Source organism: Ornithodoros turicata, chromosome 5 (assembly GCF_037126465.1).
Source record: "Ornithodoros turicata isolate Travis chromosome 5, ASM3712646v1, whole genome shotgun sequence".
In the NCBI taxonomy this organism is placed as follows: Eukaryota; Metazoa; Arthropoda; class Arachnida; order Ixodida; family Argasidae; genus Ornithodoros; species Ornithodoros turicata.
Window position 1 is genome coordinate 15033378 of NC_088205.1, and position 26719 is coordinate 15060096.

At 45.6% G+C, this 26719-nt stretch overlaps 1 protein-coding gene across 6 annotated transcripts in view; it reads left to right on the top strand.

The window, feature by feature from the left end:
- Positions 1 to 452: 452 nt before the first annotated feature.
- The window catches only part of LOC135394090 (protein scribble homolog), a 94660-nt gene continuing 68393 nt past the window's right edge, over positions 453 to 26719 (top strand). For 3 of the 6 annotated variants that reach the window (XM_064624587.1, XM_064624586.1, XM_064624592.1), the window contains exons 1-2: positions 453 to 840; positions 959 to 1076. In XM_064624587.1, the coding sequence (XP_064480657.1) occupies positions 679 to 840; positions 959 to 1076 (280 nt within the window). In that variant the 5' untranslated portion in view covers positions 453 to 678. The remainder of the gene's footprint in view (positions 841 to 958; positions 1077 to 26719) is intronic. The other 3 variants (XM_064624588.1, XM_064624589.1, XM_064624590.1) reach the window with 1 other exon arrangement.

Sequence of the window (26719 nt, forward strand, 5' to 3'; positions counted from 1 at the left end):
GATGCCATAATAATATGGACCTCTGAACAGCCGCATAGTCTGCCGCGTTCGTCTTCACGATAAGAGGTGAGGGGATTGCACGCTTTGGCCCCCACCTCCCTGGAAAAAAATCCTGGCAACGCCCACGTTATGTAGTTGCTGTTTGCCTGCCTGCTGAGGTGGTGATGTTTGCGTATGTGCACTGAAGTGGAAAATAAACAATTTCAATTTGAAAAAAAAAAAGCATGCAGAAGGAAAAGCAATGTTTTACCATGCTGAGAGGCACAACGTGATGAAACTTTATGTGTGAATAAAACATACTTCTTCAAAAGAGAGCGTATGAGAAAAGCATTTAAATTTCCCGCTCTGAGCTGAATTTTCAGTCAAACATAGCGCGTCCTCTCTCGTGACAATTTGTAATCTGGACTGAACAGTGGCGACGCCACAACTCTGCGGCCTTCACTGACACGGCCAGTGTCGAACTCGTCGGGAACTCGGCGAGATTCAGCTGGCCGTAACGAGGAGTGCCGGCATCGTCAACTGTTGACGTCACAGACGAATCTGTGGTTTGCTTGTGTTGGGTGAAGATTTTTGTGTTGTGACGGTTGTGCCCTCGACCTGTGCTTCGGTCTGGTCTGCTGTGCGAGACGTGTGTGTACAATGTTGAAGCTGCTGAAGTGTGCTGTATCCTGAGGAGCAATGTTTCGTTGTATACCACTTTTTCGTGGTTGCAACCGACAGGTCGAATATATCGACAAGAGACATAGCAACCTATTTACTATCCCCGACGATGTGTTACGATACGCTAGGACATTAGAAGAATTGCTTTTGGATGCCAACCATATTCGCGACCTTCCCCGAGTAAGTAGCGTTCGCCTACTTCTCGCAAAGTTGCTAGCCCCACCGGGTTGTCCGGCTAGGCCTAACAGCGTAGGCTTACTCTGAGTCTCGCAGCAAACAAAATGTTTTGTGTTTCCAGGGTCTTTTCCGGCTAACGAAGTTGCGTCGGTTAAGTGTGAACGATAATGAAATATCTCATCTGCCGCCAGACATCGCTAACTTGATAAACCTGTTGGATTTCGATATAAGCAAAAATGGTAAGTGACTGTCCTTTCTTCTGTTTCTCTTGGATGTGCACTCATGAAAGAGTAGAGCACTCGTTGTGGCTGCTGCAGGTGCGAAATTTTTTCGGTCTAACCACCTGCAAATATTTTGGAATCACCGTACCGTATAAAACCGCCCTTTCGCAAGAGCATGACGGATTGCGGGTCACGTGGTATAAATAAAAGAGGAGGTTGCAGAAGTTCGGCGATCGCATGCCGTCAATGCTGTGATGTCAATACTTTTTGTTTGTCACAACGTTCTGTGTATGTGTGTTTTTATCAGAACTTTTGTGTACTTTTTTAGTATCTTTGTTATTAACGCCAGTAGCGGGCTGTTTTTCACTGGCGCTATTGTATGCGTTTGCGGCTGTCAGATCGTATGTCGCGTGGATGTAACACTGTAGTGATGTAGCGTTTCGGAGCGCACTCCTATTCACCAGAAAAGGAATTTGTTGCGGTTTTAAATCGTGCGTCCTTGTGCAAACAATAGTGTAACGCGCGTATGCGTGTTATCGCTCTATCGGTGAGTGTGCGATGAGGAATGCGTACGACGAGGGTCCTTGAGAAATGTGCAAGTCGGAAGCTGTCTGCTAGGCGATCTCATTCTTTCTTGTGGCTTCGCATGTACTTCTCGTGAACGGGAGCGTCACGAAGTGACGCGTGAATGTGGTTTGATAGAGTGGCTCATTGTCGGCATTGCACATTTCCGCGTACCCAGTACTTTTCACTTTTACGAGTGACGGTTACCGTTGGCGCTGTCCTTTTATGTTGTCGTAGCGAGCACGAGGAATGGGTCTACTGCTAAGAAGTAGAAATAGCATACGTCTTTATTTCAACACACTCTGCTTGTAGAACGCGAACTTTTTGCAATGAGAGTTTTGCAAAACATATTTCCAAAAAACCAGTTCGACATAATTCGGCGTATTCTAGAGCAGACGACAAAGACCTCAGCGGTTCCCTGTCAGAGCAGTTCTGGCAGTTCAAATGCTCCGTCCGTGAAACGCAAGCAGTCTGGCATTTTCGATGACTGCCATATTTCATGCATGCAGTCAGTCTTCGTCTGCGAACCTTCTCTATCGTCTGAGCGCCCGTAATCTTCTGTTTCTTGCTGTCGCATGAGTTATTCTCCCCGACTGGGGATTATGGACCGTTTGATTTGATTCCAGCGAATTCCGAACGCAAATCCCGGATGCCGTCGAGTCAGTCGATCCGGGGGCTGAACGATTGATGCGTCTGCACGCCAGTGGCATAAAGTAATTATTGGAGCCAATCAAGGACGGCACTCAGTAACTGAATCGGGCCGAACGATTGGTTGACTGTTTTCGTGCAGAATATGGGCATCGCCTATTAGGCGGTTTATTTGGGACGTTAGTATTTCTGGCTAGAAGTCCATAGCGAGTCCTGTGTTTGTCCACCAGCTGGCCTGCATCTGTGCCATAGTGTCAGTTCCGCGCTGGAAGCATTGGTTCGGCCTGCCCGCCAGCACAGAGAGATCGAGCAGGCACTGGCACGCAGACATACAAAAGAACGAAAAAGGAAATTGCGATGTCCACCCGATTCAAAGGGCATGGCCACCACTATCATCATCATCATCATCACTGCGTTGTCCGTCCGATGCGAAGGACCCCACGAAGATCATCACCATCGTCTTGACTGAGTCGTCGTGTATCAGTATTCTGGGCAGGCTGACACATCTTGGGCGGGGTCTACATCGACCAATCAATTAGGCACGTCGATAAATACCACTTTGCGGCCATGTTTCTCGCAGAATATCCGAGGGAGCGTTTACCCACAACTTCCTCCATCGGAACAATTTCGAGAATATTACGTGACTTCTGTTTTCGGGCATATTCCGTGGAACCTTAGGTTACACGGCAACACTAAATTTTTTATTACTATCGTTAGTCTTCCGGGAATCGTTGCAGATGCCAACGTTGTCAATTTGGGGTCTTTTCTTTTATTTTGAGCTTTTTGAAAGAGTTTATGGTGAATGAGCTAACAGTGAAAAAGATGAAAGTCACAGTGTCAAAGTCAAATTGAGGCTGTGTATGTATTTGTCCTTTCTATGTTGTTCCAGCCTCAGAACGTCAGTTCTCTCATGAGCTAACAGTTTTTTTTTTGACAGCGGTCCAACACACACAAACCTGGATCCCATTTCAGTGGGACATCCATCTCCCGGCTGTGGTACATGTACCTTGTCCTGGTTTGTTCGTCGCGAGCCCGAGGTCGTCTGGCGCAGATTTTGTCCTATTTATGCGTTCGATGTTTTATGACGCTATCGTGGCTTGTTGCACCTTATTCCATGGTGCAGCATACACGCCGATATCGATGTTTCTGAGGAGCAGGAATTCCCGGGGCACTTTCACCCGCCGTAAAATATTCATATAGCAATTGAGAATTCTGTATCGCTATAATAGGAGTAAGTAAGTATAGAGTCGAAGGCTGAAGATTTTTTTTTTTTGCGAACACTAGTTGTTCTAATACAAATAATTTTTATTTATTATTCGTAAATTTATTATTCTTACGCTTTCGGGGTGTGCAGTGATATTTTGTATTATAAATAGCATTTCTGTAATGGTTTTGAGCACTTGTATTGTGCAATAAAAAACGCCAGAATTAAAGTATTACGTGTTAGTATTCCCTTATTTGACATGCAAATCATTCCGTAATCACGGGGCACCAAATTGTTAAATTGCCTTTATTGCAAAAGTAATATGCGAGCGAGCTGCTGTATAATCCCCGAGTTTGGAGACAAGACAAATGGACAGAACATAGAACCGAATGGGACAAGCCAAGACTGAGTCTTATCTCGTTCTGCCCTGTCCATTTGTCTTTTCCCCAACTCAGATATATGCTGCCAACGCCAAGTAACGCTTTTTGTTTTTGCGACATTTTTATTTTTCAGCAAATGCTTTTTACGCAAGAGGCGCGATGGCTACATTATTTTGCGGGACGTTTCGTGCTCTGTTCGGGGCACGATAACAAAAGGTGGGGCCTCTCATAATAACGGCGTGCGAGAGATTACGGTCTTCCCTTTGTTCCTGGCGGACGTTTTATTAGAACCCGGAAATATGAGCCGCATCCTGTGTGTCTACAGGGGAACGAATGGAATGCGCGTGCACGCCGCATATAAGTATGTATGTCGGTACCTTCAAAAACGTAAGCCCGTAACGTTTCTGCCCCTGGTAACAGCAGCGAGGAACGTTAAGGGGTGAACCTCCGAATAAAGTGATCGAAATCCCCGTTGCAAAATAAACTACCGCAAATAAATGTTATCTGACAATAAAATAAGCGGACTAAGACTAACCTGTACACACTAACGGAAATACAGAACTTGGACTAACCTAAAGAAGTAACAGTAAACCAATCAATATGCTGCTCTGTGGTGTCCGACCTGCTAAGCGTAACGGACGCTAAAGTGGGATTTTCGTTCGCGAAAACGACTTGGACAGACATCGAAAACCCGTGAATTTGAGTGGTTAAATAGAGATGTCGTGTTTTTAAGCAGGGCCTATCATCTTACGAAGCAATCGAGCATTTTCTTTGTTTCGAGAACGTGAATTTCGAGATCGGGGATTTCGCAACCGGGAATTTCGAGGTCCTTCCAGCGTTAACTACCTCGTCCCGAGGGGAGACGAAAATATTTTCGATTCTATTGCCGGAAGCCGACACTGAAACGAAATTCACGAATTCCAACTCGTCGACGTCGCCACTCTTGGTGGCTATCATACTTGAACCAGGATTATACCTTATCCAACCACACCACACGTAGAGTCACCGTAAGGAATTTGCTCTACGGATGAGCAATATTGTGGGGTGCAAGTTGCGTTCAACAGTTGAGACAAAAAAAGAAACGAAAGCTGCTACGACGGCAAAAAAATGCACGCAAGATGTAGCTGGTGCTGTATCAATATGTTGCCATATAGGGGAGTCGTTGTTATGCATGTCGCATATGTCGTTTAGAATTTTGGAAACAAAATGGGTAGCCCATGCACCGGAATTGTTATAAAGTGCAGAGCTTCGCAAGTGCAGCACGCAACTTGGACTGTCTGTCGAATACAATCCGCATAAATCCGCAACTGTCGAGCAGTCGCGAACAGGGGCGGATCCAAAATTTTTCTGAGAGGGGGGGGGGGGGGGGTTCAGCCGTGACGAGCATGGTAGATACATGATCTAAGTCTATGTCTAGAAATTGAGGAGAGCTTCAGGACATCCTGACCCCCCCCCCCCCTTCCTAGATCCGGCCCTGGTCGCGAGTACCGGTATCCAATATATTACTAGCAAACAAAAACAGAAGCGTAAAGTACAACTTCGGAAAAGGGAACTTTTTTAATTCTGTGTTAGCGCCGCGAAGCAACTGTGGCTATGAGCGGCGTACAGATGTGGACAGACGGAGAGAGGACAGCAAGGAGGAGTGGGTGCGTCCTGGGCCGACGGAAAAGAAAGCTGGTACCCAAAGTAGCTCGTAAACAAAGAGTCTGGTCTTCCATGTATCGCAGACAGGAACATCGTTATTTTTCGGTAACAAACCCCGGTTAAAAGTGCCGCGAACATGCAGTAGACATCGCGCAGCTTTCTTATGCAGTGTTGTCGCTAAAAAAGCGCTAAAACAGCGGCCAAGATACTACACACAAGCAGCACGCTGCCGAGCGCTCACTTTGGACATATTTCTTTGGAACAAGTGCGAGGCTTCAAATTGTGATCTGTTCACATGTGCGCTGACAGGCGTGATCTGTCAGCCAGAGCCCAGCGAAGGATGCAACAGAGGCCTCACAGATGACCTATAGTGCGTGTATTGCGGTCAACTCGAAGGACATTTCAATGTTGCAAGGGGAGCTAATCATCATCATTACCATATTCAAGGTGCGAGCATTCGAGCTCCTGTGGAACTCATTAGGACCGCCCCATACCTTGGGCCTTAAAGCGCAACATCTCCCATTATTTCGTGCCTAACAATGCATTCACTTCCATTCCATATCCATGCTTGGAAATCGTTAAGTGTTTGCAAGGAAATAGTTCATGAATACTTGTATGAAAATACCTCGTAATTTTTTTGTTTTTTCAAGGGTAAGATGCTGGCCCTCTTGCTTTTGTTACTGGTGTTCTTTTTCGTTCTACGTGAGACGTTTGAAATTCTAGCCATTGTCTGTTTGTGTGTTTTCCATTGATGACTGCCGATAGTTAGCTTGAGTTGTGTACGTAATAGTGGATGAATTTCACGCCTGTGGCGTTCGATCTTTTTAGATCGTACAGTTTAACGTATATTAATTACTCTGTTTAAATCTGTACGGCATTAATTCCGTACAAGCTGAGAAAAAAGAAGAAAAAAAAAAACACTTGAACTTGAACGATTCTAGGCTGTTCTTGACAGTATGTTGCGTGAGGAACAGGTACGGTCAGAACCTTTATTTTTTATCTATGTACCGCCGCGTGAGTGATGTTATCCTCAGAATTGTCATCGAGAAATCGGTGTCTCCAGGGAGGAAAGAAATTCCCGTATATTATTAGAGGCACACTTCCCTCCAAATCCTCCTTTCATTTTTCTCCGTACGGACGTGGTCCACGGTACGTAAGGAAGCTCGAGCGGGTTTGTTCACCGTCACTTCTCAGTAGGCTCTACAAGATACTCGAAAAAAAAAAAAGTATTGAAGATACTGAGTACTAGGCAAAAAAGTAACTGGATGGAGTACCAAATTCTGAACCTGAAGTATTTCAGTAGGATACTAGGCTAGTTCCATCTCAAATCGAACAATCCGGTACACTTGATGTCTCGAATGAACGGGAAAAAAATATATGTTGAAGCCATCGGTGAGTTAGGAGAAATAAACGCTTTCCGAATTCTCTGCGCTGCGCGGTTCGGGAAACAGGAGAGGAGGAAAAAACTGCCTCTCATAAGGCGACGTCGTCGCGAGCGGGTTTGAGCGTTCGCTACAAGGCCATTTCTTCTCGCATTATAGTAATTTCTTGATCTGGCTTTAGACCACTTAGGGCACAATAGGATCCTTCGTTGGCGGTGCTGTACCGGTTTTTGTTTGTCTGCAAAAAAATATCAAAGTTGACTCAAAGTGCCGAAAAACACCATATTCACTGCAGCTTTGCGGACGATGTACAAAACGGATAAGACTGAGCTTTATGCCGTTGAATTTGTCATTCATAGGGCTATCGAATGATGTATAATTTGTTGCTCTACTCTGTAAGGAACGTAAGCGATACCTCTTTTAGTAGCACCACACTACCGAAAAATGACGAATTTCGGAAGCCTTTATCTAAAAAACCCCACCAAAAACTTGCCTCGAAAATTTTATATGTTGTAGGTAGTTCCTTAGACTATGCACAGAAGCAAAATCAAAATTCGGACTTGATCGGTAGGCGCACTGTGAATTTTTTGCCAGCCCTATACGCGGAGCGCATTCAAGCGGAGGCACCGTGTCCCTTGTGTTGCAAAATCGAATTTTCCAAAGGGACTTCCAACTTCTGTCTTCATATAAAAAGTAATTGGTCATTTGAAACCATTCTGGGGTTTCAAGGTTTCCTTTTCAAGGTGCTGAGCGTTTGCGTTCATAACAATGGTGTAATCGCTGAATCTAGATTGTGGAGCAACCAGATGTGCTCGCATTTTTTGCGGGATGTCACACATGTATTGCAAGTGCTGGGAGCAAGGGAAGAACATAATGATTTTACATCTTTGTAAGAGGCATATCTGTTCAGGGTTATTCTAAACAAGCATATTTACTGTACGCATTATGGCAGGAGGGACGCAGTGACTTCCAGTATTTTTTGAAACATTTCCTTTCCTACGGCGTCATGACCTCGGAGGGGGGAAATTGCACCGAGGAAAATGTTGTAGTGTCATACGCACACACTCAAGGCTAATTCATTGTGCCTTTTGTGAACCTTGCCGAAACAGCCCGACCGGCGCCGCTGTCCAATATGTCATTCGGTTCGACATGCTGCGACCATGGGAAGGTCCTGATCGCATTTACTCCCTGAAGACACCTTGGGCAAAGTTTCGCCTACACACAGAAGACGCTTCACTCACTTCTCGACTACAGAAGTGCATGGAGTGCCCTTATATAGAGTGTGCGACGACATCTGCATTACTGTAGTGTGTCGTCCTGGTATCACACCTACCTCAATGACCTCTTCGTTGTACAGTGCTGATCGTGTGGATTTCGCTGACTACCACCTCATACACAAGAAAAAAGTGCTATAGACAAAGGATTTTCGCTTTGCTTCGGAGATCGGCGTAGCTGCCATAAAGACTGTGGTTCCAGCAGATCAAGCCGAAGGCGTAACAGAAGTGGGTCAGCTATGCAGAAGCTGCTTCAAGTACTTCACAGCAAAGGTGGCTGAATCACAACACGCAGCAACGTTGCCCACATTTGAAAGAAAATCTAACAAGAACCTGCCATCAAAGGTAACATTAAGGAAAGTGGCTTCCACAACGGCCTAAAGCAGTTCATGACACGAGCACTCTCATCCACCCAGAATGCTCTGCATAACTTACGTTACCTTCTTACCTTCGTCACCTTGTCTTCTTCGCTGTCAAGTTCTTGTTATTCTGTGTACTGTAAATATGCTTCGATATGATCACCGTGATCAAATATGCCTATTATAAAGACGCAAAAGTATTCTAAAGCATTCTGTTCTTGACGGGCTCCCAGCACTTGCAATGCATGTGTGTCATCCCGCAAAAAATGTGAGCACATATGGTTGCTCCACAATCTACATTCAGCGATTACAACACTATTATGAACGTAAGCGCTCAGAACGGTTTCAAATGATAGCAATTACTTTTTATGTTAAGACAGAAGCTGAAAGTCCCTTTGGAAAATTCGATTTTGCAACACGCGGGACACGGTGCCAAGGCTTGAATGCGCTCTGCGTATAGGGCTGGCAAAAAATTCACAGTGCGCCTACCGATAAAGTCCGACTTTTGATTTTTCTTCTGTGCATAGTCTAAGGAACTACCTACAACATATAAAATTTTCGAGGCAAGTTTTTGGTGGGGTTTTTTAGATAAAGGCTTCCGAAATTCGTCATTTTTCGGTGGTATGGTGTTACTGAAAGAGGTATCGCTTACGTTCCTGACAGAGTAGAGCAACAAATTATACATCATTCGATAGCCACATGAATGACAAATTAAACGGCATAATGCTCAATCTTATCCGTTTTGTACATCGTCCGCAAAGTTGCAGTGAATATGGTGCTTTTCGGCACTTTGAGTCAACTTTGATATTTTTTTGTAGACAAACAAAAACGAAGACAGCACTGCCAACGCAGGATCCTATTGTGCCCTAAGTGGTCTAAAGCCAGATCAAGAAATTTCTATAATGCGACAAGAAATAGCCTTGTAGCGAACGCTCAAACCCGCGCGCGACGACATCGTCTTATGAGAGGCAGTTTTTTCCTCCTCTCCTACTTCCCGAACCGCGCAGCGCAGAGAATTCGGAAACCGTTTATTTCTCCTAACTCACCGATGGGTTCAACATATATTTTTTCCCCGTTCATTCGAGACATCAAGTGTACCGGATTGTTCGATTTGAGATGGAACTAGCCACTAAAGACACGAAAAAGTAGCTCGTTACTTTCAAATACTATCAAGTTACCATTTGCGAAACTTTTTCTCGAACAAATGCAAAGGAAGTGAAGATAAAATATGATTCTCGTTCGGATGGCCCTTTTCCCACGGTATCTTCCCGGTGCATGCTCTCCTCCGCGGGCACCTCTCCCGATGATGTCGATCGCCACCCTAAAACTCGTCAATTGTTTTCATCAATGTTGCGTTTCAATTAAAAATGGGATGAATTCAGAATTTTCCGAATCCGAATCTAAGGAAGGTTCTGCGAATCCACAAATATAACGAATCTCGAACCTTGCGAATCCTTTCTTTAAAAAACAAAACAAAACAAAAAAACACTTCTGTTGTAAATTGTTTGGAAGCAGAATTTGATATCTTTGTTTAATGAGACGCTAATTAAATAATAGTTGAATAATGTATAGTAATAGTTGAATACTTGTGTCGTCCTTAGTGTTTTTAGCACTGGTTTTAGCGATTTTATTAAATAATAGTTCACTTTCAGGAGCAAGCATAGCCGTATACTTCTTCCTAAATGTAATTTATTTAACGTGTTGTTAATCGACTACAGGACATACATATACCCTCGAGTCTGAATTTTGTTCCATGAAACTAAGAAACAATCAAAAACAAAACCATATATGTTACTTCAGACTTGTAATGAGAGTTCGTGCTTGGAAGTCTCATTCCAGAGCAGTGTAAACAAACAAACAAGAAACAAGAAAACGCCCACCGACCAATCAAGCTTTCGGTGGACTCCGGAGGTGCCATTTTTAAAAAGAAGTAAACAAATGTTGTTGGTGGATTCGAAAGATTCGATTCGCCGTTTTCGGCACCGGGATTCGGATTCGATCGGTTCACATGTGTAGCCGTCCTGGATGGCTAAGAGTCACTAAACAGGGGCGACTCTAGCGAAGACAATACACTGGTCCCCTCTTCTGGCCTCGGTAGACCCCACTCACTCACCGACATGTACATCTCAGGCCAATTGTCCCGCGTATCTACTAAACCTATACCGCCGACTTCTGCAGGTTATGCCAGAGAAAGACTGGTTGTGTACTCCGGAATATCCGAGATGAATTCTATATGCTGGCACCCAACACAGACCAAGTTAATTTTTTTTCTTAACATTCCTGTCTCGCGAAAAAATAAATGAGAAGCAGTATGAGCCCAAGTTACTGCCTAAAGTATTTAAGTCAAGATATTTAAAGATTGCCTTTTGAAAACATTTGTAAGATACCATGTTACTTCGAAAAGTCTTTGATTGCGCAGCTTGAGTAGGGCATTTAAGTGTCTGCTTCTGAGCACATGAGGTGTCTCGAGGTCTGCCATAGAAGCAAAACAAGGAGGAGAAATCCTTTGGACACAGTCGGGGAGAAAGAATGCGCTTCCGTGCCATGCACGCACGACATTCACATTGAGGACGGCGAGATTAGGCCGCATCTTCCAAGAGTCTCTGTCACAATTCATTTTCCGTAGAAAAGTCGTAGACATGGACCGGCGGCAATAGCGGGGTGTACGAAACAGCGTCTACTCTAACTAACATGGAGGTGGGAGGTTTGAATCCTACCACCGGCTGTGCTGTATGAGGTTTTCCCTTTGATTTTCCGGTAGAGTTTCCTCTGAAGTCGGCCGAGGACGCGTACTAACCCCCCCCCCCCCTATCTCCCACGGCTGTCCTCTCACCATCTGTAATGCTGTCACCGGCTGAGCTTTCTGAAGTTTTCCTTGGGTTTTCCGAAGACTTTCCACGAATGTCGTCGGCACAGTTCCCCCTGAAGTCGGCCCAGTACGCATACTACCCCCCCGTAACCCACGCCTTCCTTGCTGTCCTCTCTCCATCTGTACTCGTTTGTACGACGCTCATAGCCACAGTTGCTTCGCGGCGCTAACACGGAAATTAAACACACACAAAAAAAAACGTCTATACGTCGCTCACTCCCGTGGTTGCTTCACAGTGCTGCTGGCACAGAATTCAAACAACAACAACAAAAAGTTATTCCTGCAAAGCTCCTGTTGCTGCTGCTCTTCACTCGTGCCCGACCGTTTGTGTAATCATGGACCAAACATAACGCCATACATATTACAGCATAAGCGCGACTTCCTCTTCTTCGTCTTTTTTTTTTTAATGCTCTTCCCGAGAAATCTTCTCGATTTTCCTGAGAGCGGACGGTTTGAAATTGTGACTGTGAACACGGCGGGCAACTGTTTGAAATCGCAACGAAACCAGTTCGATTTCTGCAAACGTGGATTAATATATGTACCTAGTTATAGTCATGCGTCACCAGATCTGGAAGACTTGATTCCTCGGCATGGCTCTGCTATGATCGTAGGATAGCAGCGACCTCGCCTGGCATATCTGAGCGGCAAGCAGGTGTGCGAAGTCACGGCCGCCGTTCGTGACCGGTGATCCCCGGATTACGGAACGCCGGGCCGTTTCGCCAACAACCGGCTTCGTAACGGGCCCTCGTTCACTGAACGGAACGAAATTTTATTGTGGCCAAGGTTCCTTCCGTTAGGTGTGGAGCTCCCTCCAATTGGATGGCGTGCGTGCCATTATGAATGGACACCGTTCTTCGATGAGAACGCGGGACAGGAAGAGACGATCGCAGTGTTCGAATGTCGTGCTTTCGTGGCAGACTTCGGTGACCTCGGCTAGCACAATGTGCAGAGGTGGTTAAACCTAAACAGATTATGTAACTGTGATTAACAAAAAAAGAAAAACACAACGTTGAAGTCTTTCCAAGACTTGCTTGCGCATGCGCCGTACTTGTGACGCCAGACAGCTGTGGAAGTAGCTTTGCCGAACATCTCGGCGGTCACTGTGGTACCAACAGCACCAAGATAGAGAAAGCCTGCTTACTCGTCGACGTGACGTAACAACAAAGAGTTAGCCAATCAGTATCGTGTTTTAAACGGCGGTAGCCAATCACGAACGTGCTTTCAGCGGTCGTGGCGATGCAGACGAACCACCGTCGTCTGCGAGTTGATTGAACGTCCCCGCGTACTAAATGGGAAAACTTGAAAAACGGTCTCATATCTTTCTCCAAACTGATTTTCTGGAAAGAGTGTTGCACTTTTGTCGACATATTCAGGTCTGCAGGTTCCAAGTTAGCTGCAGTCATTTGAGAGATCTTGAATTCGCAGAACGGCGAATCGCAGTAGCAGACGAATTCTGACTTTATATGTTCACGTAGCGAAGGAGGGAGAGGAGGCCATAAGCAGGCCTTCTGTATGGAGGTGGTGTTGATGGTACAGGCAGCTCCCCATTGAAGGTGGGTATCGCGATATCCCATAGTTAAGAATCCGCGGGGGAACTGTAGTCAAGATACTCGAGCAGCACCATGTAGGTCTTTGGTGACCATAACTAACCAGTGTGTGTTCTCGACGCGCCATTAGAACTCCAATTATCATCATCCAACGCGTCCGCCCTGCTAAGTCGTCGCTAAAATGTGCACTTCATTCGCTAAAGCGACTTCGACGAACATCTGAAAACACGGGAAGCTGGCCCGTTGCTCAGTGATACCCTACTTTGAAACACAATCATTCTCAGACCTCGCAGGTATAAGCTTCGATTTTGCAAGTTGTGATTTGGTATTGTGGATTTCGTGATCTGGGATTTGAACGCATGGAATGTCGTAGCATACTCAATGAAGGCTGATAACACTGATTGCAATGCTGATTGTACACACACCTCCGTTCTCCTGTACCACTATCATCATTCATCCCCTCCTATTTACCTTCTCCAATTTCCCTTATGGTCCAACATGGAGGAAGGAATGCCAGGAGGAGCCCGCGCGGCCAGGTGATGTCACCGCTACCTTCACGGTTTCGGTATTGCAGCTGTCTGCATGAAATGTAGTTCCAGAATTCCTGGACGGGAGTGATTGCAGCCTGTGGATGGCACCCAAAAGGGTGTGTGCAAAGTCTCCTCATTGGCTTTCTCGTGTAACGTGACCCTTACAAAGATTCAATGAAGCCAGAACTCATACCCTATTCACACTTCACTTGCCCCCATTTCTCTTCTCTGGAGTGGTTCCCCCAAAGCGTCCCCACTTTGTGTGGGAATAATCGAATAGTGAGCTTCGTATTCATACCACATTTATGCTATGCCAGTTGGAGAAGTAAGAATCTTCGGGAGAGCGCAGTCTGGAAAACAAAAGCGTGCCTGATGTAATTTCATACCGTAGTTTCAAATGTATTGAACTGTTGTAGCGCCTAGTTATTGAACTGTTGTAGCGCCTAGTTATCGAACTGTTGTAGCGCCTAGTTATCGAACTGTTGTAGCGGCTAGTTATCGAACTGTTGTAGCGCCCAGTTATCGAACTGTTGTAGCGCCCAGTTATCGAACTGTTATAGTGAGACGCAGAAAGGAGCAAACTGCGCAACTTGACGGAAGAGTAATGCCTGCTCTTTCTCAAAGCAGCTTGAATTAATGAGTTTTAATGTCCGCTCCTTTGAAGGTCAAGAACGCGTATGTATAGCAAGCTCGCGGCCCGAAAACAAAAACTGTCTACAGACAATGGGTGTACCGGCTCATTTCCGAGTTGAACGACCCGTTTCTCATTTCGTCTGCACGGTAATTCTACGGGATAATGGTGCAGTTAGCGGCATCATTGTGCAACACGGTTCGAATTACTGTGATTTTGTAACAGTGATGAACATTTCACACAACTGTCGCTGTGTTTCGTGGCGACATCATGTGGTTATTGTGGTTGTGACATTGTAATTATCATGTGATGTCGCTGTCCTCCGTGTCCGACATACTTTAGCAGTCGACTTCACTGCGTTGTCCTGTCGTCTGCTACTATATTTTGAAACGCATTATAGTTACAGAAATACGTGTTGATGTCAGTAAGTACTTACTTTTAGAGTTACCTTCGGAAAATAAACGCAGTTCGCGGCACGAACATCAACACCGACGCACTCAAAATAGCGTAGAACCCGTGGTAGAACGTTGCAGACGGCAGTTCCCATAACGATGTCGTCTGCTATGATATATCGTCTTCTCGGCTAACTTGGGCTTTTCGGCTTGGGCATTGTGTGGTACCGGTTTCGTGATCGTTGTCTCTTTTCTGTAAAGTTGCTGTTTCTGAACGGTTGGCCGATAAGGCCGGAAAACTGGTTGAAGCGTAATCAAGCAGAACCAGACATGGCTTCTTTTGGGACCCTCCCTTTTTGCTTCTTCTCTTCCTCATGCCTTCAGTCCAAGGGTGGTTGTCACATCCTTCCTCACTTGAATGGAAGCACTTTTTAGGACAGCAGCCCCTGTATCTGAAATCTTTTTTATAGTGCTGCAGTCAAGTTCTTTTGTCAAGCTGAATTAGGCGACTGTTAGTTACTTTTTATTTGCGCTTCAGCGCTCTGTAAAGGGCATCCCGTGCACGCCTGTAACGTCAGCATGTTTACAGAACTTTTACCGCAACTGTAAAAGAGCAACATATATGCACGCTTTCAATAAAAAGAAAAGGATGAAACAACGGAACTTGTAATAACATTATTTCTCTGAACTGTAACCAGGAATAACCTTCCATTTTCACCTGGCTCCGAGATACGAAGGAAAAACTGGTAACGACGCTGGCTTTGTCCGACTTTATTCTGGGTTTTCCCAACGCTGAAGAGCGCGCACAGAACACTGACTGTGCTCAACATGATTGTTCGTACTAAGACCACTTCACTATTCACAAACAAGAGGCGTCATCTGCGCATGCGTGGAGTTCAACGCAGCGTACGTGTGCTTTCCGCGAGTGCGACATCGGTTGTGTTGCACTGCTACACCGCTCTCGTCTGTTTCTCTCCACAATACCCGAAATAATTTAGAGCTCTGGAGGAATGAGACAAATGTTGCTACAAGACGAGGTTGTTTACGAACGGTATACAACACGACGATCCTTTTGCGTACCACATCGACAATTGGGCAGCCCAACAGCAAATCATTCCGCCAATCACAATCGCATTGTAGTGTATTCGCCAGTTCACTGCTGATGCTGTGCAAGCGTACAAGTCACCGGAAGCATATAATTACTTCACCTAAGGCGAGCTGTTTGATCGGGGCGTTTCTGAAAACAGTCTCAAGTTGCTACCGTGCACCGATTCATCTTAGCTTCGTTTATTTGTACACAGGTATCGTGATGGAGTCTCACAAAGGCGAGGTCTTAACTTTTAAGTTTAACTTTACTTTTCTTTCCGTTTAACTGCAGCGGTCAAACGATTTCTTCGTTCTGCGTTGCGCGGAAATTGACGAAAAGTGATTTCGTCGCCCCTTTCCCCATCGGGTTGTGTGCCTGAAGGATACACGGCTTTGCAGCATGCCCGCTTTGCATGAAAACGATCACTTGATTGCCGCTTTGCCCGCACCAAGCACAAGATCTGCGACCGCAGCACCACCACTAGAGTGTGACGTCAGGCGCGGAAACTGGTCTATAACTGGGAAGAACACGATGGACTGTGACTGTTGATATATGTACACACTGTCAACCAGCGTGCTATATGTTAAGCTTATCTGCGCCATTATCTTGCTTATGCTGCGCCATTATATCCCATGAGCGTCGACATGTACTTGATGCACAGATGCGAGCGAGCTGGGTGATAACGAGAGTGGTGTCTGATATGGGTCTTTTGTGCGCATACCATATGCTTCTGTTCTAACACAAAATTTCGATAGGAAGGTGTTGACGACGATGGTTTCAAAAACATAACTTGATAAGCCAATTGCCTGATTTATTTGAAGTGGTTGACAATCACGTTGCTGATATTTGAGATGGCGCCTTTCTTTGTCGTATCGTGAAGTGTTTCAGATATACTAAAACTCCCTATTATTAAGGGTAGGTTACCGTATATATAGGTGCGTTTTCTTTGAGAAGATTCTTGATAGCTCTGTTTGCAGAGAGACACTTTGAAATGATCAGTATATCCCACTCACGGGAGAAACGCAAGAGTACCTCATATTTTATGTAGGAGCGTTTTACAAGAAACAGCAGTCGCCAGAAACACGGTATGACATTCCTTTGCTGTTATGTCTATGCAAGGATATCCACCAGATTGAATTATTTCTGACAGAATATCTCGAAGTTACATGTATACATTTAATGCACCTGGACCTGATCCAGAGGAAGGCGGATGCCTTGAGCCCCCCCCCCCCCCCCCCTCCGTTAATTCCTGCCGTCACCGAATGCTTCAGTTGATTTTAGGCGGAGCCCCTGCCCCTGAGTACACATATTCATGTTGTACGAACAACACTGTCTCCAAATCTTCTCTTGCCTTCAGCTTGTGTGTCTTCCATGTCAATTTTCCGTGTGTATTTTTCCTTCATGTTGTCCGTGCCCAGCCCCACGTACCCCCGCTTGACTTTTCGAGCCTGCTATCCTTCAAGGTCGACTTAGACCTTCGTAAAATCTATCAACAGGCTCGGCAGGGCGCGCCTCAAGAACTGAATGTTCACTGCGTGAACACAAAAGGATTCACTGGTCATTGACTTAAACCCGTCGAGACAGACTCCACAACCAGGCACCATCATTCTCTGGCCGTGCAGTCCAAGCTCTGTTTAAAGAGTCTCGCTCAACAATGGCTTCTCAAAGGGAGACTGTTAGCGAGAGCAAAAGAACCGCTTGTTCTTTCCGTCCTCGCCCATGAACACGAAGAGCGGCCGGTCCGCCCTCCCTTGCCCGCTTGCACGCAGGCATTCCTTTGTCTCTCTTCTTTTTCTTCGGCCTCAACACACCTGTTAGTCGTGCACTTGACCACCGTTGCTCGCACAGCGCGCATCCCGCGCTGGTGGCTTCGATGCGGTCCAGCCGACGCCTTCCGGGACCACGTCGTCGACGTCCCGTCTCCGGATTATGAACGACTTGAACGGTTCTTGGCGGACGCGTCGTCGACGGCCTTCCAGAAGGTCCAGGACTGAGCGCTTCGGAGGTCGCATCCCTGCGGACGATACGTCGTCGTCGGAGACGCCGTGTAAGAAGCTTTTTTCTCCTTCTTCTTTAATCAAGACGTGCGTAGGGACCCTGAGACGCAGGGACAAGGTCTCGCGGTAGAGATCTTGTCTGGTCTGTCCTGCTTTTGAGCCCCCACGGCTATTTGTAGAGTGCGCTGTTCGTGAAGTGTGATTCGCGAAGGATGTCTCGAGGTTGACGAGACTCTTCGTGGTTTCTGTTCCGCGTGGGGCGTTTCGGTGTGGGTGGGAGGTCGTTCCGGCTAGTTACATGGCTGGCAGGCGGACTGACGTCGGCTGGGCTGCGGTGTGATTTCAAATGACACGCTGGATCTTGTTGAGTTATACATGTGCGTATCAGCAGTTCCTCTTTTGGCTGGCAGTCGTCGACTGAGCGTTCCACTTGGCTCTTTGTCGGCTGGGCTTGTCACGGCGTGTCACGGATGAAATCGAGTGCTCATCGGGTGGAAATGAAACGGGATCCTGGACCATGGAGCGATTCAATAGCGCCACACCTGAAGTATGCAGTGACGCGTAAAGAAAGGCATGGGTGCTCGTGAGCGGTGATTTTTCTTAATTGTCGTGTATAACGGGCAAATATTGCGTAAAAATATTGCGCATTCATATGAAAAAATAAAAATTGCGCATTCAATTCAAGCATACGTGGTAAAAATAAAAATTAATTCCGTGTTAGCGCCGCGAAGGAACTGTGGCTGTGAACGGCGTACTCACGTGGACAGATGGGAGAGGGCAGCAGGAAGGTGTGGGGGACAGGGGGGGTTAGTATGCGTCCTGGGCCGACTTCAGGGGGAACTGTGCCGACATTCGCCTGGAAAGTCTTTGGAAAACCCAGGGAAAACCTCAGAAAGCGCAGCCGGTGACAGGATTCGAACCCGTGTCACCTTCCAGTCTCTGCGTAGAAAGCGATCATCTTAGTCACTATGCCACGGGAGCTGGTACACAAAAACATGTCATGGACTTTGCATGTACTAGAGGTTATGTGTAGACTAGAATTGCAAAAAAGCCGGAAAAATTGATTGGGCGTGAAAAAAACGATTTTTTCCTGTTATTTCCCGGAAAAATTGGAAAAATGTAAAAAGTATGGCGTGCGCAACGAAAGGTGTTTATTTTCTGTTAGAAAACAGGAAACAAAAAATAAAATCAACACACGTCCAGGAATCAGGATGCATTATTCCGATCCCTCGCTATCAGAGGAAATGTTTCCAGTGTCTCTGACATCACGTACGCGATCCCTCTTCTTGTTGAAGTTCAGGTAGGAGTGAACAAACAACAACTTTTCAACTTTGTCATTCTTCAGTCGGCTCTTAACTGCTGTGTGGATGTTGCCAAACTCTGACCAGTTACGTTCACATGCGGCTGACGAGGGCAGGATCTTCAGAAGGCGAGACGCAATGTCTATGAGTGGCTGCGACGTCGAGGAGGAGGAGGAGTGTCGTTGGGAGGAACCCGAGAGGTCTGCCTGCCTGATTAGGCGGCATGTTTCTCGGGGAGGGAAAGGTGGTGGAGAGGAGGAGAGGAAAGGGTGAAGTGGAAGACCGAGCGGAATGCGCTCGGGGGGAGGATAGCTGCGTCCATGGGCCGACTTCAGGGGAACTGTGCCGGCATACGCCTATTACACATCTGAGGGAAACCCAGGAAAAACCCCAGACGGCACAGCCGGCCCGCGGATTCGAACCGCGGACCTCCCAGTCTCCAAGCGCACGCGTTACCGCTGCGCCACCGGAGCTGGTGGCTGCGACGTCAGCATATATCGCGTCGGCATTTTGAACGAGGGCCTGATCATTCAAAACAGAGCCCTCCAGTGCTCATTGTCAGGCAGTCGAAGAGAGATATTACTTGAGTAAACTGCTCTCGCAAAAGTAGAATCGGCATCCTCCTGTGCCGCTGAAGAAACCTTATCTATGAATCGATATATGCCGCCGCTAGCCGAAGCCTGCTGACTATTCTCACCCGTCACATTCGCTATCGGTGATTTTTCATTAGAAGCCACTTCTGCTGCGAGAACGTGCTTTGTAACTTGAGTCAACTTCCAATTTCTTGTCAGATGGACACCTCACACAGGAGAGGATATGGCTTCGCATCCGCGTTGCGTTTTGGAAATGCGTACGTCGCGCCGCAGTACTTGCATGTTGCTGTGGGAGCAGAGCTGTCACTCATGTCAGTCATGCCCTGTGCTGAAGTACGGCCAAATGTCCGATCTTGATGTTACTTGACATTCACAGGGGAGCAGCGGTTTAACGCTGGTGAATAATGTCAACAGAGATCCCAGCGTCACAACAACGACGTAATCCGAAACTTTGCGAAACTCAATGCTGCTCAGCTTGAACTCAAAAACGAAACTATGGGGTAACGCCATAATGAACAAGCCGTCAATTATAGAAGGGAATTGTAACAGGAACAGGATGTGCCTTGTATGATTCTTGTGGTTTTGTGACGACAGTTTTTTTTCACTTAAGGCGCTTGAACAAAACATGAAGAAAAAACGTTTTTTACGGAAAAAAGCATGTTTTTCATAATGGATTTGCAACACAAGTTTAGACGAGAGGATATCTGCACCAAAATCAACTTTATATTTAACGAGACTGAAGACCCGATTAATTGAAAGTTAAAAAGGTTTCCGCATCTTGTGACTGCTTCAACGTGTGTTATCAAACAGAAGAAACTTATTTAAATCATGCTGGTATAGCGGCAGAGGAATTCCGCGTTCTGGTTTGGCGCTCTCGAGATTATGCTATTATTCTCTTATCTATTCGGAATCTCCTCAACACAAACATGAGCGGCCGATTCGTTCTCACTAACGGGCTGGTTAATGGATCGCCCTCACCGATTAATCATATTTGATGGGAATCTCTTACATCATGCAACGTGATGTTTATAAGCGGATATTTTTCTTTTTTTTTTTTACAAATTCTGAGCGGCTGGGTTAAACGGTTCACTTGCGTCAGCTAAATTGTGACAGTTTTCGTTATGGATTATCATTATAGTACCTCTGAATAATTACGAAGTTGTGCGTCTGACTTTTTTTTTTTTTTTTCTCTCTCCAATTTCTCCATCAAAATAAAGATGCGATGAAGAATATCGCTCTACTTGATGGTGTGAGCTGAGCTGCGGTGCTGGGACCGGAAATGTAAAATTTTCGGGAATTCTGGACAGCTGAAAAAACAATAAAATACGAAATTTTCACTCTAGCACAGCTTATATTAATTAGCAAACATGAGAGAACAAATCGTAGTGGAATATTTGTTTAACACACAGATACGAAATATATAACACGTTTAAGTCAATGGAACCAATGCGTGAGGGTTGACTGGATTTTCGGAATTGGAATTTTTGGGCAATTTTTCCGACGTCGAGGGAAAAAAAAACACGGGAAAAATTATGGGACTTTTTCAATCTTTGTTCCGCATCTGTAGCTAGGACTGGACTGCTATGAACGCACAGCTACACGGTGTTTCACGAAAAATGAGCCAAAGTTTTTAAATGGTTCATCGCAACACCAGTAAGACTGACTGCATAGCGTTACCAGTGGTGTGAGGATACTCAAACAATTTTTGTTTTGTAATTAATTAATTGAAACTAATTAGTCAGTTGTTTTTTTATTATCAGGATTAGAGCCAAAATGTAAATGTGGAAGTTGTAGCGGGCGATACAACGACACGAAGCCCGTTGATTGCAACTTTGTACCTCTAACGGATCCTTTTTTGTCCCGGCTCCAAAGACTAACTTTCGGGTTTACTAAAAACCGACGCGAGACCTGCCGCAGACGCACGAGGAGACATTGTCAAGCCAAAAATGTCAATGAGAACTGTGACTAGTCTTCGTTCCATAACAGGACGCTCGATAGCACTGGGGTCCGGCGCTCCTCGCGGATTTGCGTCATATCCCGCATCGGTTTTCTGCAAATCCCAAAGTTAGTCTTTGGAGCCAGGGAAAACAAGGATCCGTCAGATGTACAAAGTTGCAATCGACGGGTTTCGTGTCGTTGTATCGCCCGCTACAACTTTCTCATTGGCATTTTGGCTCTAATCCTTATAATTAAAAAAATTACTAATTAATTTCACTCAATTAATTAATTAAAACAGATAGTTTGAGTATCCTCACACCACTAATAACACTATGCAGTCCGTCTTTTTGGTGTGCGATGAACCATTTTTTCAAAACTTCGGCTCATTTTGCGTGAGACACCCTGTAGAAACGTCCCTTGAGTTTCGGGCTGTAGTAAAGCTGCTTATGTACGATTTTGTTGAGCATGATGTACTCCCTATCTTTCCCTCGATCTTTCGTTCGTAACAGATCGTTATCACGATTGGTTATCACACAGGGAATAGGACCCCTTAGCTCGCCTACGTAGCGTTATTTATCGGTGGTATCCGATAAATGCAGGCAAACTATTTAGCGATAGTTTGCCTCAAATGTGCATTTTTTATGTTTTCGTTTGTACCCTGTGAAAGGCCCCTAAATACATGAGTTACAACAAATAGGAACCGTAGCCTATATATGTCGCCTCCTATTAGACCCAAAAATGGCGCGTATCCTGTAGCTGCTGTTGTCAATACAAGTTTATGTAATGTATTCCGTGCAGTGAGCACATCCAGATCGGGAGCCTTCCCCCGCATATTTCCAACAGGAGCCTGTTCGTTCTTCTACTGGGCCCATCAGTAGAACAGAACCGTTTCGTGTTCTAAATGTCGGGGGCTACTCCCTTCATTTCGCTTCAACAAATCGCTGGTTCTTCCACTTTTTCCGTTATGCGAGTTCCAATTCGAGTGAAAGTGGAAGCTGCGACGACCACCGGGTTTATAGGAGTTGAAAGTGAAGGGACAGAAAGTTGGAACGTGGAGCGGTTAATGGAATTAAAGGAGTTCCGACGCTACTCGCCAGGTTATGTCGAATGCACTGATGTGAACCCACATTTCGAGGTTTACGGCAAAGGGAGTAATATACGCGTAAAAATCGGGGGTATGCAAAATAGCAAGCCGCGTCACCATCGGCTGTCGGCATTGTAAAGACACGCGCCAGATTGTTGCGTTTCTCGCGTCAGTCCTCTGTCCTTCTGATTGTCGCCACATCTTGCAAGGCAGGCCAGTATCAGGTAACGATACTGCCTACGAACGTACGGAACACACACACACATACAAAAGAAAAAAAAACATAACATGCGGATTTTCCCAGCATCCCCTAATAGCCCACTGAGGTCTTGCAGCACCGCCCAAAATACCTGCCAAAAGGGGTAAAATGCCGCCAAATGCAGATACCCGCTCAGCACGGTTACCGCACGCGTCCGTATTTCGCCCGGACAGGTGGACAGCTCATCAGGCTGTGACGTCACGAGGAGTAGTATCTCCCGCAGTCAGGCGGCCGTAGGAGAGATCACGTGCCTACGAGAACCGGTAATAATGGATTTTTGCTGAGGTCGCCATTCACAAACTGTTTGGTGTGGGGAATGGTCAACCGCCGAATAAAGCCGGAGTAAATATTACGAGCTACAAACTCAAAACGATGCCATTACGAGTAGAAACATTAGGACGTGGCATCCGGTGGGGAAGGAAACCTATAGGTAACGAAGGAGAAGGTTGGAGAAAAAACTAATAGCGTTGAAAAATCTCATATGGAAGAAGCGTGTCTACATCATGGTTCTTAGAACAAAGCGTTCATACATCTCAAAAGGCGATATGCTGGGGACTCTGTTGATGCAACGAGACGTACTCTGCAACTTGAACTCTGGGCGCACTTGCCCCCTTTCGTTAACGTGTAGTAGTTCATTACTTTCCCAAGTACTACCACCTTCGTCTAATCTATCTTGCGCTCGTACTCGTCAAAACACGTACGAAAAACAGAGTGAACGTGACTTCCAGTTGTGTAAACGTGAGGTGACCACCATCTTATTTTCTTTTTTTTTTCTTCTTCTTCTTCTTCTTCTTCTGAGATATACTTGGCTGCTTCGCTGGTTGTTTTTCTTGGATGGAAGGCCAGCAGTCGGAACAAGCCGACCCTTCTGGCAACACGCCATGCGTGTAGAAAAAAAAAAAAAAAAAAAAAAAACGTACACACGTCGTCGTCCGGCATGTAGGTGTGTACACGCACGTTTCTGCGCGCCTCAAATTCCTTCAACGGGTGGCCGCTTCCGACAGTCGTACACGGGTTAGCATATCGCGCAAGTGGTGATCTCGCGTAGCAACAGGTTGTTTCCCTGTCTGTCATGGTTGTGCGCATTACTGATATTTAGACCTCTGTGCGTTCGTGTTCCTTGTTTTGTGGAAATCGGAGGTGGGTGTAAAAATCCGGGTTTTATCTCAGGAACTGTAAAATCTGGCAATATATCACGTGAGGGAATTGTTTCCTGAATGGAGGATTTCAAAAAAAAAAAAAATTGTTCCCCGCCATTTCAGAGGAGTAGGAATTGCAGTGAGCTCCGCTTTCGAGGTTTCCCGGGTTTTTCCCGAAGTGATGATGATGCATGTCACATATGACATATGATGTACATGCATATCACATGTGACACGCGAGGCTCTACTTATGTCTGTATGCTGCTGAGTCTGGTACCGACACGTATTTCCGTGCGTCGTAGCCTTGTAAACGAACACTCTCAAGGAACAGTTTTTGATTGTTATGTTTTGGCGTCTGGTTTGTGCAATGTGATACATTTTGAGTGGACAGTGACTCCGATCCGCTGAACAGCGCAACATATTGGTGAACATGCTGGATGCAACGTTTATCCACGCAGGTACTTCATAACAGACGACATTGCTGTGCTCATTACAAATTCAAATCATTAGTGCAGAGGCTGAATAAACAATTTACGTTACGTCAGTTACGTCGCAGGGTAGGCTTGCCATCTCGATGTGTGGCACAGGTACCCTATGACCTTTCGTCTACCACCATCCTTGATGCAATCATGAAATCGACGTCGTCATAGCAGGCGAAGAGCTGCTCAAAGATGGAGCTTTGCACATCCGGGCACGTTCGTCATAGCAGACGACAGTCTGTTCAAAGATGCATATGAATGTCACCTCGCCCGTGTTGGATACATTTTTCAAAATGACGTGCATGACGTACATACGAAAAAGATGACAGCGTGCCTGCTTTCTTCGGGATGCATATTGCAGGAGAGCGCCCCGACACTCCGCGGATTTTCTGTTTATTTGTATCACGTAACAAAAAAGAAATAAGTACGAAATGTTACGAAAAATGAGTGGGACCGCTGCGTGCGGCTATTATGGCCGTGAGCGGGTCGCCCTTCGGATTTGAAAGCCGAACGTGTCACAAAATGGTGAACTGTTGGGGTTTTCTTTTCACTTTTTTCTTGGAAATATGCGTTTTAAAAACCGGACCATTGTGATGATGTGCCCTTTTATGATCCGGTTGCATTCGTTGCATTGTCCCCTGTGATGCATAGTGTGCAGAGGACGTCTTTTTGTCGAGAGGTTTGCCGTGTTATGGGGGGGGAGATATTCTTTGGCCCATAAAGGTGCGAGGGATGTGGGCGAAAATAGCACGATTTTTATCTATTTTTCGGCGTTTTTGTCGCGTTCCCGAACTGCATTACAAGTATAGGTAGGTGGGTGGGTCAGTGGTTTTGATGGCTGGAGGTTGTGTTGTATTTATCGTGTGCTCACGCTCAGGCTTTCTATATGCACTTTCCTGTTAGATAAGCATATATATATATATATATATATATATATATATATATATATATATATGAAACGGATCTGGAACATGGATGCCATTTGCACGTGCTTAATTTTGGGGTATATTTCTTGGAACTTTCGATACGAAGATACATGAAAATCGCATTCGTGCCTTCCCTTTATGTGTGTTTATAAAACTACATATTACACGCTGAATTCTGCACTCGGCGTAGGAAGCCTTTCTACTGGGATCGCAAGAAACGTAGAGTGCCTCGGGATAGCTGCAGCAATGAGAAAAAAATCTCCAGTGGATTCAGTGGGCGTCGAAAGGGATAAAACTCATCAAAGGTGTGCTTTTAGGAATAACTTTTTCCTAGACGACACTCTGTACAGGGAGACGAGGTACGACTTGATTTTTTGCGGCCCGTTCAATATACGTCCCTACTCCAGCAAAATATGACAATCATTATCATAAAATAAAGTTGTTGATGGCGATGCACGACACATCAGTAAATAGCTCGTTTTATTTTGTTACTTTTGAGTTCCATCAGATACGTAGTTCGTTGTCCCTTCTTCCCGAGCATATGAGCGCGCTTCAGTTCTGTATCGCTAAATAGACGTAACATGACGAAGACACACGGTGCGAAAAACTATTCAATATGCGATTAAATTTGCACGTCAGTACGACGCTCATAGCAGCAGTTGCTCCGCGGTGCTAAGCCAACACAGCATTTAAAAAAAAACTTGTCATTAAAACTATAGATGCCTCCTTTTTTGACTTGACGGCGTTTTTATATCCGTTATGATTAATATAATAAATTTGTTATCATCAATGTGACGTCGTCAAGTTTCCACGTTTTCTTCTTTTTTTTTCTCTCTCTCTCTCTTTTCCTGCAGTTAACCCCGTCACAGAAACGACACCCAAAGGCTGACCATAAAAATTGCCGAATAATTTATTGCCTTTTATCGAGCCGTTTCGCGTGATCTCTCCGAGCGTCGCGATGGACGTGAACATTGACGACCACGTTGAGGTTTACGTCCGGAGACGTCTCTTTGGAGGATGGTGGGCGTCGCAATCCTTTCGCCATTTGCGCGGCAGCCCGTTCGATATACGGATCAATCAGATTGCCTCCGTTTGAATGACGTCATCGGAGCTCGTATAGTTTTCCTTCTTAAAGGGCGTGCACTTTAAAGTAAAAAAAAAAATAATAATATCGCGTGTTCAGATGGAAATTGTATGCACGACACGTTGAATAGGTTTTATTGCTTGCTGGTCTATTGCCACACTGTCGGTGTCGAGCCAACGCTTCTTCTGTGTGATCGCGCTGTGTAACGCTTCTTATCGATATTGCCCGTATCTCAGTTGTTTTGTTTCTTTGCCACCCAAATATGTGTATTTATTTTTGTGTATGTGTATCCAAATTTCTTGATTTTAAAATGCAATATCACACCACCCACTTTTTAACCCTTTTCATTG